The 10,880-nt window shown below is 33.8% G+C and overlaps 1 protein-coding gene and 1 long non-coding RNA gene across 2 annotated transcripts; both read right to left on the bottom strand.

Annotated features, from left to right (window-relative positions):
• Positions 1–4,409: 4,409 nt before the first annotated feature.
• On the bottom strand, positions 4,410–6,062 carry LOC139843478 (uncharacterized). Its single transcript, XR_011757599.1, has 3 exons — positions 5,987–6,062; positions 4,983–5,354; positions 4,410–4,697 (listed from the first exon to the last, which is right to left on the bottom strand). It is a non-coding gene; the product is annotated as an uncharacterized lncRNA (long non-coding RNA).
• A 1,820-nt stretch (positions 6,063–7,882) lies between these two features.
• Positions 7,883–10,217, bottom strand: LOC139841323 (ras-related protein RABA5c-like). Its single transcript, XM_071831546.1, has 2 exons — positions 10,145–10,217; positions 7,883–8,190 (listed from the first exon to the last, which is right to left on the bottom strand). The coding sequence occupies exons 1-2, from the start codon at positions 10,215–10,217 to the stop codon at positions 7,883–7,885; spliced, it is 381 nt and encodes a 126-aa protein (XP_071687647.1).
• Positions 10,218–10,880: the final 663 nt, after the last annotated feature.

Below are 10,880 nucleotides of genomic sequence, written 5' to 3'. Positions count from 1 at the left end.
TTGGAATATTATGACTACGTAATACTAATTGTTATTTTAACAATTACTTGGGTTATTGGTTGCTTAAATACGCTTAGTAATTTACTTATGCTCACTAGTTAGTCTTGTTGGACTTTCTACCTTGTTGGACTCAAGCCCACCATACTCTAGCTAATGGACTATTTAATCAGCCCAATTTTAATAAGTTTATGACCCATATAAATGTAAGACAAATGCCCATTTATTAGAAGGAACATACTAGCATCTTTGTTAACCATAATCACAATTGTTGCATGGGATTCCAACATAAGCACCAACTTTAGACAACCATTAACCAAAAAACAAAAGTTGCCCCCCCCCCCTTGTCCCCCCCAAACCTATGGCCACCACCCCCATTCCCCCTATAAATACCACACAAACCTCACCCATTTTACACTTGATCTCATTCACAAATTACACACACTTACTCTCTAATTCTCTCTCTAGTCTTTCTCACTCTAAAAAGTGTAAGTTTAAAATTTTCTTCTTCTTCTTCTTCTTCTTCTTCTTCTTCTTCTCTTCTCAATGTCGACATCATCATCATCATTAAAGGATCTAACTTTTTGATCTTGTTATATCTTGTAGATTCAAACTTGGGTTTGAATCCTTCAAGAACATGAAAGATTCAAGCTTTCTAGCTTTAAATCTTCATTTACTTGTTAGATCTAGATTTTCTAGCTTCAGATTTCTTTATTTTGTTATAAAGATCAAAACTTGTGTTTATGATCTTCATGTAACTTGAAGATCTAGTCTTTTGCTTTAAGGATCTTCAAGAACATTAAAAATCCAAGCTTTCTAGCTTAGGGTTTCATTATTTTGTTAAAGATCTTAGCTTTTTAGCTTATGGTCTCATTACTTTTACTAGATCTTAGCTTTCTAGCTTATGGTCTCATTAATCTTGTAAAGATCCAAGCTTTCTAGCTTAGGGTTTTCTTAATCTTGTAAAGATCCAAGCTTTCTAGCTTAGGGTTTTCTTAATACTTGAGATCTAAGTTATTATTGTAGATCTCACTTAATTGGAACCTTTTTGTGATTGTTGTGATAATAAAGATCAAGTCTTCATCATCTCATATGATGAAGATGCATAAACTTGTGTAAAAGGACAAAGGTTGAAGCTTTATTAGGTTTTTACAATAAAGAGGCAACTTTGATGTTCAATACTTGTAGAATGATAGCTTTTACTCTTAGTTGTGTGTAGATGGTTGAAACTTGGTCAAAGTGATGCTAAAACATCAAAGAGTTGTACACTTGAAGCTTACACGCATCAAGGATGAGAACCGTGATAAGCATCAAGCACCAAGAAACCCACCGGAGCACTTGTTTTCTGTTTTTTGGGGTCTGTTCAGACTCCTGGACTTCTGAAAAATTGATTTTCAGATAGTTCGTTTCGAGTATATGACTTTTCGTTTAGGCCTCGCCTAAATCCGATATACGTTTTAGGATTTATAGCCTTCCGAAAGTCACTACGCCTTTGTAACGACGTGCTGAAAAATTCTGACCTGCTCGCACTTAAACCGTCGCCACGGTCAAACGAATACGAGTTAGGTTCTGAAAATTGGACAGAGGTTAGAGGACTCACATACGGAGCCTTGGCCACTGACCACGCATCTTTTCATTTTGTATAGAGGTCGTAGCAGCTGTCCGAAGTCAGCCTTTTGTTTCGATCTCTATTCTTGATGAAAACTTACTTTATCTTTTACGAATGATGATGACGATGATGATGTTTAGGACTTTACTTACATACTTTTAAACCTTTCGGGACAATATACTGACTTAGTGACCTTTGACTTAGGTTGACAACCTTTCTGACTGACTTACTACTTGCATACTTTTCATATCGACTTTACCGCACATTCACTGTGAGTTATAGCTTCTCTTTTTACTTTAATATTTTTGGGACTGAGAATACATGCGCTTTTTATATTTTTACATACTAGACACGAGTACTTAAACTTTATATATGTGTGGGTGATATAACGGCACAAAGATTCCCCTTAGCACGGTAACGTTTAATCATTGTTTTTTGAACTGGTGAACGCGAATATTAGATATGGATCCATAGGGTTTGACATCCCCACTCGGGCTAGTCGCGCTAGCATTTAACGGGTGTTTGATACTTCGAGAACATACGCACTCGTCAAGTGTACTTTTAGGGGGTGATACTATTATTACATTAAGTTAGTTACCGGGTGCCCACGGATAAGCATATACTTTATCATACTGTTTTGGAATACGAAATCTCGTGGTCTACATTACATTACTGAATACAAACTATAGCTCACCAACATTCGTGTTAACCTTTTAAGCGTGTATTTCTCAGGTGCTTAGACGTTGTTGCTTTCGCTGTTAGACTTGCTGTCTTGGTGTTACAGACTCACTATTACAGACTCGCTGTGTTAGACTTCCGCTGCATTACTTAGAGATGTCTCAATCATGGAACTTTTATTTTGCATTCGCAACTTATGTTATTTTGAATAATTGCTTTGTAACGACCTTTGTGTCACGTTATCTTTTGTAAAACGTTACCTTTTCATGAATGCAAAACTTGTTTAAAACAGCATGTAGTATTATACCGTGTAATGGACCTGTTGTTGACGATTCGTACATGATGGTTTTGTACGGGGCGTCACACATAACATAAGAAGCATTAAGTTCACTTGAACCTTCCATTTATAACATAATAAGATGATTCTTAACCATGACATGCTTTCTCACCAGGACCGACTGTCACATCAACACTTTCTCAACATAACTAAATCATTCTCAACCATCACTACCTTTTGTGACAAAAACTTAACCCACTATATTTATTACATAAATTAACTTACAAAAAAAAAAAAAAAAAAAAAAAAAAACAGCAAATGTACAATTATTTATTCACTATGTTCGTGCTAAAATGTGTTGTAAAAGAACAAAATGCAGGGCGCGGAGATGAAGGTGGGCAAGGCTAGCTAGAGGGCTAATAGCGCACAATGGAACCCTCGTGAGGGCTAAGTGAGGGCTAACACTAGGACGTGTCGTTGAGAGACGCCTAATCATTTAAGACTCTATCTCTCTCTTTCTCCCCTTTTAAGATCCTCCGACCTCTCTCAAACAAATTCACTGAAACCTAAAACCTTCACCGTTCTTTTCGATCCACGGCCTGATTTCTTATCCGGTGAGTTACCTTTTTCGGTAACCCTCGACTTGGTTAATCCGTTTCGCAAGCGACAAATACATGTACATTATGTGATATAGTGGCTTGTTTTGGGGTGGCTCCGGTTGTTTTAGTTTTTCTCGTTGCGTCTATGAAGTTTCTGCCACGCAACGGAACAATTCCTCCACTCTCAATGCATAAAATCAATACTACCGAACATTCCTGGTAATCCATGTTTATCTTCATGGAAATTATAAATTCGACCAATATCTTCCGCATTTAGTTTTATGAAACAATCTGAACATACAAATCGAATACACACTTCCAAAAACTATCTAGACAATTAGTTGACGATTTTTCACTCATCTGCAACTTTGCAAGTACTCGTCAAACATCACCGGAGACGTTTCATACTCCATTTGACGTATGACAGATGTGCACTTTTGTAGTAAGGTCAAACTATGTCGACCGAGTGCATCCGAGTGTTCTTAAAAAAATGAACGAGAATAGAATTGCTAGAAAAATTGGTTACACCTTCGACTATTCGGAGAAATAATTGACAGTGCATACGGAAACGTCGTTTAAAATAACTTGGTGGATACTTTGGATTCTCCGAAGAATATACATTATATAACTGTTAGCGGCATGTTCGCATTCTCTTGGAATATACCTACGGGTTCGAGCCTTCGAGGGACTCGTTGTGTTGAACTACCCGTCTCTTCAATCAAATAGATTGACAAATTGTACAATCTCTTCATCATCGGAATCGGAGTATTCTAGCATTTTATAAGTTTTATCCCTTGTAATTGATTAAATTGTATGTGATTAAAGAGATAAATTATAGAGAAAAATGTGAAAGTGTTTGTTGTGTTTATATTTTTCTGTAGTTGAATTAATTATAGGTATTTTTTTTATTACATTTGAAATGCATACGACAAATAAAAATCTCGCGAATCAATCAGAAGAAGCCACCTGCGAAACTCACAGCCGTTGAAAGGTTCCCAACCACGCCACATAACGCGGGGGTGGGGGTGGGGGCGGGGGCGTGGCTTTTAGTACGGGATCCCACGGCGTTGATGGTCGCGGGTAACAACCGGTCTAATAAAAAGGATTGAAAAGACAGAACTGGAAGATTTTTTTTTTTTTTTTTTTAGAAGAGCCAGATTTATATCGAAGTGGATTTGTCACATACTCTGAGGAAATCGAAAACAAAATGACTGCACGTTTGAAAGACTAGTTATCACCATAATCAAGATAGTAAAACAAATAATCTCTTTAACAAAATCAACAGAACCTTCAAAGTTAACAGGTAATAAAAGTACAAAACTACATGAGTTCAAAAATAACAAGGATAAAAGTAAATCAAAATGTAAAAGCCTTCGAAAGCCAAAACACATGTGCAGCTCCCAAAGCTTACTCGTCTTCCTGGCTACGTAGCCTGGCTAGTTTGTTGGTAACGACAACATCCAACTGAGACGCACGCTCTACTATCTCCTTCCTTTTGCGAGTTGACACATTGTGTGCAATCTCAGCACAATATGTTCTGAAATTCATATTACAAATTCAAACATCAATATTGTCATATACACATATACTTATGAACTACGTTTTATATCTAACAGGTGACTCGAAATTAGTACATATATTGCTTCAAATGAGTATGTTTCATTTTTGTAACTATATCTAGCATACTAGATACCAACAAAAAAAAACTAGTGTTAGGAGGAAAAACTGATAGCTCAAAATGACCTTTTAAAGTTTTGACCGACTACCAAAACCACACATTTTATGGTGTTCGGTTGTTGTTCGTGTTACTAAAAAAATATACCTGTTGTGCATCATGAGAACTTCAAGTTCCTTGGCATTGTGAACAACAAACTTCTTGAAACCGTTGGGCAAATAGTGACGGGTCTTCTTGTCTGACCCGTATCCAATATTGGGCATAAGAGTCACACCTTTAAACTTTCTCCTAACACGGGAATCAATACCCTTTGGTCTGCGCCAATTTTCCTGTAAATACCATTATAACCACATTACCTACCGTCTACATATCAAGCATATAAATACTTCTATAAGATGAAACTGGCATATATATAACTAATACCTTGACACATATCTTCCAATCACTGTGTGGCCTCTTGAACTTCTTCACTCGCTTCTTGACGATCTTCTTATCAAGCTTAGGAACCGCCATTGCTTGCTATAAAACAGTTATAATTAAAACATATTTAGTACAATCAAATTAAGTACATTAAAATAATTGTGGCAAGCCAACACCGGTTACGCAAATACGGAGTAACAAATTTAACCACTGCTTTTAACAAACAAATACTAAAAAACAACACTTCATTACTAAAAACAAAGCCATTTGATCTAAACCATAACACAACAAAAGTTCATTTTTTCATACCCTATGCATAAATGAAAGCCTAATTAACTAATTAAATTTGTAGAAGTATTTGGCAGCATAATGTTTTTACGTATACAAATCATTTTGTTGTTCTTAACAGAGCATGAATCAACTTCTAATTGATATTACAAACTAACTCATAATAATCATCTAATAAGTACAGATTAAACTATTAACTGAAAACACTAATTAGTTCTATACATAAGGGCTCAAACGATAACAAAGCATGTATAACAAAAATCATAAAGATACAGGCACACAAAGATTACATGACTCAAAATGCATATAATGATATAATGTGCTAAATTATTTTGTAAAAAATATAGATAGATATAGGCTAATAGATCTTAAAAATAACAGATATAGTCATATATAGATACATAATATAATTGAATATAAAAGCGAGGAAGAAAGCTTAAAACCTGCAATTTGATACGAAACGGCGCAAAAAACGCCCTGTTGAAAAGAACCGGTGAGAAAGAAGAAACGAAACGGAACCCTAAGTTTTATACCCATAAAATGTGTATAGTGGATGTATTTATGGGCCATTATACGGAATTAAGCCCAAACAGGTAAAATTTATGTATTATGGGCTTGAATACTGAATTAAGCCCAAAAAGGTAAAATATTTGGAGTAGAATTTAATGGATTTGTTTATTTTCAAGAAGAAAATTAGGGCGGCTGGTCCTTGATATTTGTCTCATATCGCAAGATAGCCATTTTTTTTTTTTACGTGGTTGATCACCGAAGTTTGTACCGGTTACATAGTTAGTCACGCTGTCACACTAACGATCTTTAAAAATTCTCATTAAATTTAGTCATGTGATGGTATTTTAGTCATGTGAGGGTATTTTAGTCAATTCCTTTATCCTCCTCTTTAATCCATTTTTTTTAAAGATTCCTAACCTATTTTTTCTGAAATTTCACTCAATAACTAAAAGTTGAAGGTTTAACCAAATGTTACCCCCGAAAATACTTAACCATCGAACTCGTTAAATTCAGAAATTTCGGTTTTTCACACACTAATTCACAAACACTAAACGCACATGTATGCGTGAATAACTGAATACGGATCTTAGATCAAACGTATGCTCAATCTAGAGGCGGAAAACACTAGAACAAGCTTTAATCGAATAAAGTTAAGCTTTCGAGATCGATAAATCAAACCTAAACCAGATTAGATCGACACCTAGAATTGCTCTTTGTGTTGGTTATGTTGGGGACCGAAACCCATAGTGTTTTCACAGCTAGGTTTTGTGCAAAGTGTGTAACCTCTCAATGTAACATGTATTTATTGTATCTGCTGACAGTCGATCGTCATACTCTGTCTGTCGGTCGACTGTCTCCCTCAGTCGACTCTTAGTCAACTTCCACCGACTTATCTCTATTTGCCGATAGGGGTATCTGTCGAGAGACACCATCTGTCGATCGGCAATAAGTCAGTTTAACTTTTAATTCAAACTTTATTAATCTCGTTACTTGACACACAATTATCAAAGTAATCAAAGTAACATAATCAAACAATATCCAAGAGTCAATGTACGATTACAATAATGTTTAGTAGCAAATCACTGAAATAAATGAACAATATGATTAGAACTAGGGATCTACATTTGTGCATCAACATCACATACATGACAAAATTGCATTTGTTTAAGAATTACAGTGAAATAAAAATAGTACACAAAAATTGATCAACAACCGAATGACGACCAAAGGTCCAAAGCGTATCTAACCAGTAACCACCGATAACAGAAGTTTTCATTTTCATCGAAACCACCGATAACCAAAGTCGACTAAGAGGGCATTTCACCCAAGAGATTAGGGGTTCAAGTCTCATGATAGACATATACATATATATATATATATATATATATATATATATATATATATATATATATATATATGTGTGTGTGTGTGTGTGTGTGTGTGTGTGTGTGTGTGTGTGTGTGTGTGTGTGTGTGTGTGTGTGCGTGGGATACATTCGTGTAGGGTGTGTGAGTTTGCCTTAAAAAATGACTAAATTTTGTAAACACTTTATAGTTTGTTACGATAATTTTAGCATGCATAGATCATACATAAACTTTTCTCTCTTACTTACGATTGATTAGTTACGATTAATTAGAGGAATGTAAATAGTCAGTAGGCCCAAGACCTTCATGAAAGATCAAACTCACAAAGTTGCTTAAACATTAAGAAAACTGAAACATAGTTCCAAATAATTACAATCAGTCCACAAGAATAAAACAACGCATAAGTACATTTAAACAGGAATAGTACAATTATGCTTGGCATTTGATCAAAACCGCAAAAATAACTCATGTTGAACAACAAGAACTTTGCTTTGTGTTTTCGTCTCTAACTAGGCTTACACCATTTAAGGACACTTCAGATTTGGACGAATCATCCGAAATTAAGACTTTTCGTTTGATATTTTCATAAATCGCACGAATAACAACCTCAAAAGCCATTGTAACATTTGTTGAATCGAGTGCAGATGTTTCTATAAAGAAAAGTTTGTCTTCTTCAGCAAGACTTCTGCCTTCTTCGACGCTCACAGCCCTAATATGCTCCAGATCACTCTTGTTCCCTACTAACATTCTTGCCATAGTAGTATCGCAGTGAGCTGCAGAAATTTATAAACAAAATGTTTTTATTAAAAATTGTTTTTGTCGAATAATGTTATTTAGGAGTTTAATGCATTTAAAAAAAAAAAAAAAAAAAAAAAGGAGTTTAATGCATTTACTAATATAGTTTGAAGGACTTTCAATCCATTTAACATCTTTTGTTTCAAGGTAGTTTTTTATCTAACAAAAAAGTGAATGTAGATAGTCTTCAAAGTCATAAAGCCTATACCATGGTTAGAACTCAGCACTTATGATGTACTCTGACCAAAAAATGTTAAGATGAAAAAGAAAAAAGAATATAATCATTTTATATGTCAATATTGGTTTTAATCAATACAGAAACAGAGGCATTATAGAGATTTTGAAACTTTTGGTCAAATGTAGTTACATAAAATACATAAAAGACCAACAACTTTTTTCAGGTGAATTTATTTTGAACCTAAAAATCAAACTCTAAAGATAGATAGTTTACCATCTACAACAACAACAACAAAACTCAATACCACATGAGTGGTGTATGGGAGAGGTGAGATGTAGACAATCATTCCCCTATCCGAGAATAAAGACAAGTTATTTCTCCACCCAGAGTGAAACACTCTCAAGAGTAGAGAAAGTCATCCCTCTCTTTATTCGACGGATAAAGAGATTGCTTCCGAGAGGACCTCCGACCTTTAAGTAGGAAAAAGTTTTTAAAAAAAAAATAAAATAAAAATACTAAAATAAAAGTAATAATAGACGCCATGAAAATGGTATAATCAAATTTCCATGGAGTTTGAAATCCTGCCTAAAATTTAATTTAGGCTCTAACGGTCAGTCATATCTATATATTTAAAATAGACCTAACAATCAACTTTCATCATATGAATGCTTAACTGAAACTAGTAAAAAACTGTATACAGCCCTCATCACAAGTACATATATTGCAAATCTTTATCATTTATGATCGTAATATAATATGTTTGCCACCTCAGCAAAGCAGCTACATTAACATTGTGCCTTCAGGCAGGGCCGTCTCGCTAATTTCGGAGGCACTGTTCGAAAGTTAAAAAGGGCCCTTATAAATGTTAATTTTTTCAATACGTATATATATATATATATATATATATATATATATATATATATATATATATATATATATATATATATATATATTATACTATGATAGCGTAATCAATAGAATTAAAAAAAATTCAAAACAACCGTTGCAAAGTGTTATTCTCAAATAGTTGTCAACTCGTTATAGTTACACAATTGCTTATATAAAACCGTAATCTTAACATTTTTTGTAACGAAGTAATTGGTCAACTCTTTATAGTCAATACTCCCATTAAATTGTTTTTAATACCTATAAACATCAATCTATTAAGTATTTCTTGTTATTGTTAGACGATAGACCGCACATAAGATATTCCGTTACGATATACGAATAAATGAATTATTACATAGGTTTTTCTAAATTTTGGGCCCCTTAAAAATTTGGGCCCTGTGCGGCTGCACACTTCGCACATGCACCGAAGACACCTCTGCCTTCAAGATGGGAATAAGTAAACCAATAAAAAAAACTTCAAGTTTGGTGGTAACACACTAACAGTGCCCTGAACAAAAGCTTGTTAATGTTCTATGCCACTTTCCCAAAATTAATTATTGTTTGTGATGCCTAAGATCATGGATAAGTTCATGTTCGAAATATATAAAAATATAAAAATGGACCCTTATAAATGTTAAATTTTTCGATACATATAAAAAGACAATACTACTAAAAATATATAGTTTAAATAGCAAAATAAGTCATTCATTATGAGATCTCCCAATGAAAATAACTTTTGACTTCAGGCAATTTGAAACAAACTTTTTTTCAGATGTGAGTTCTTTTTTTCACAAGTACACCAATTGTTGCTTTTGAATGTAAGTCGAATTCGTCTCTAGCGAAACGTGATAATAAGTTTGATTTACCAACTGCTGAATCACCAATCACTACTATTTTGAACAAGTATTCTTCTCCATTTTCACCTGCTGCTTGTCCCATTTTTTTATTTATTTTTTTGTGTTGAGAGAATATGTTAGGTTTTAGAGAAATTGAGAAAATAAGTTGTGATAATATGGTGGGGATTAGATACTACGTGGGAAGAGCTTCTTAAAGGAGTAATATGGTGTCCCATTTGTTTATTTATTAGGAGTAATATTTGATATTTATTTATATCTAATTATTTATATTTATTATTATTATTAACTTCAAAGTTATTTTTCACAAAGATTATATACGCATCTCATTCTAAAAAATAGTTATTAGTTATAGTTATAGTTGTGTAGAATGTATTTTATAAGTGTTCTTTTCAATAACTTTATATTCTCTTGCACGGTTTGCTAGTAACCAGAAATTATATTTTGACAAAAATGAGAATGCATAAAAAAGTTGTTAAACATTTTCTATGAATTGAGACCTTTTTTAATTCATTATGAATGAAATGAACCCCCGGATGAGAGGTAAATCAATTTTTTTAACTAGAAACCCTCCTGTCAACGACTTCATTGGCAAACGTTACACCAATGACACGTAAAACATCTTCCACTGTAAATCTCTAATTAGGCTCAACATAATTATGAATATTTTAAGTTGACATTTTGTGCATTATTTTATTAACTCGTCCAATTTTTCAAGATTTTTAAAATATATACTCCGTATTATATA

The sequence above is a fragment of the Rutidosis leptorrhynchoides genome, chromosome 4 (assembly GCF_046630445.1).
Source record: "Rutidosis leptorrhynchoides isolate AG116_Rl617_1_P2 chromosome 4, CSIRO_AGI_Rlap_v1, whole genome shotgun sequence".
Classification (NCBI taxonomy): domain Eukaryota; kingdom Viridiplantae; phylum Streptophyta; class Magnoliopsida; order Asterales; family Asteraceae; genus Rutidosis; species Rutidosis leptorrhynchoides.
Note: the sequence above shows the minus strand (reverse complement) of the source record. Positions and strands in the feature narration are given on the sequence as shown.

What these genes read in the sequence shown, in the direction of transcription:
- LOC139841323 (XM_071831546.1), bottom strand. Translation starts at nt 10,217, where the DNA reads ATGGGACAAGCAGCAGGTGAAAATGGAGAAGAATACTTGTTCAAAATA. An exon ending in GATTGGTGATTCAGCAGTTG is followed by an intron (nt 8,191 to 10,144) that starts GTAAATCAAACT and finishes AAATTTCTGCAG; the next exon opens with CTCACTGCGATACTACTATG.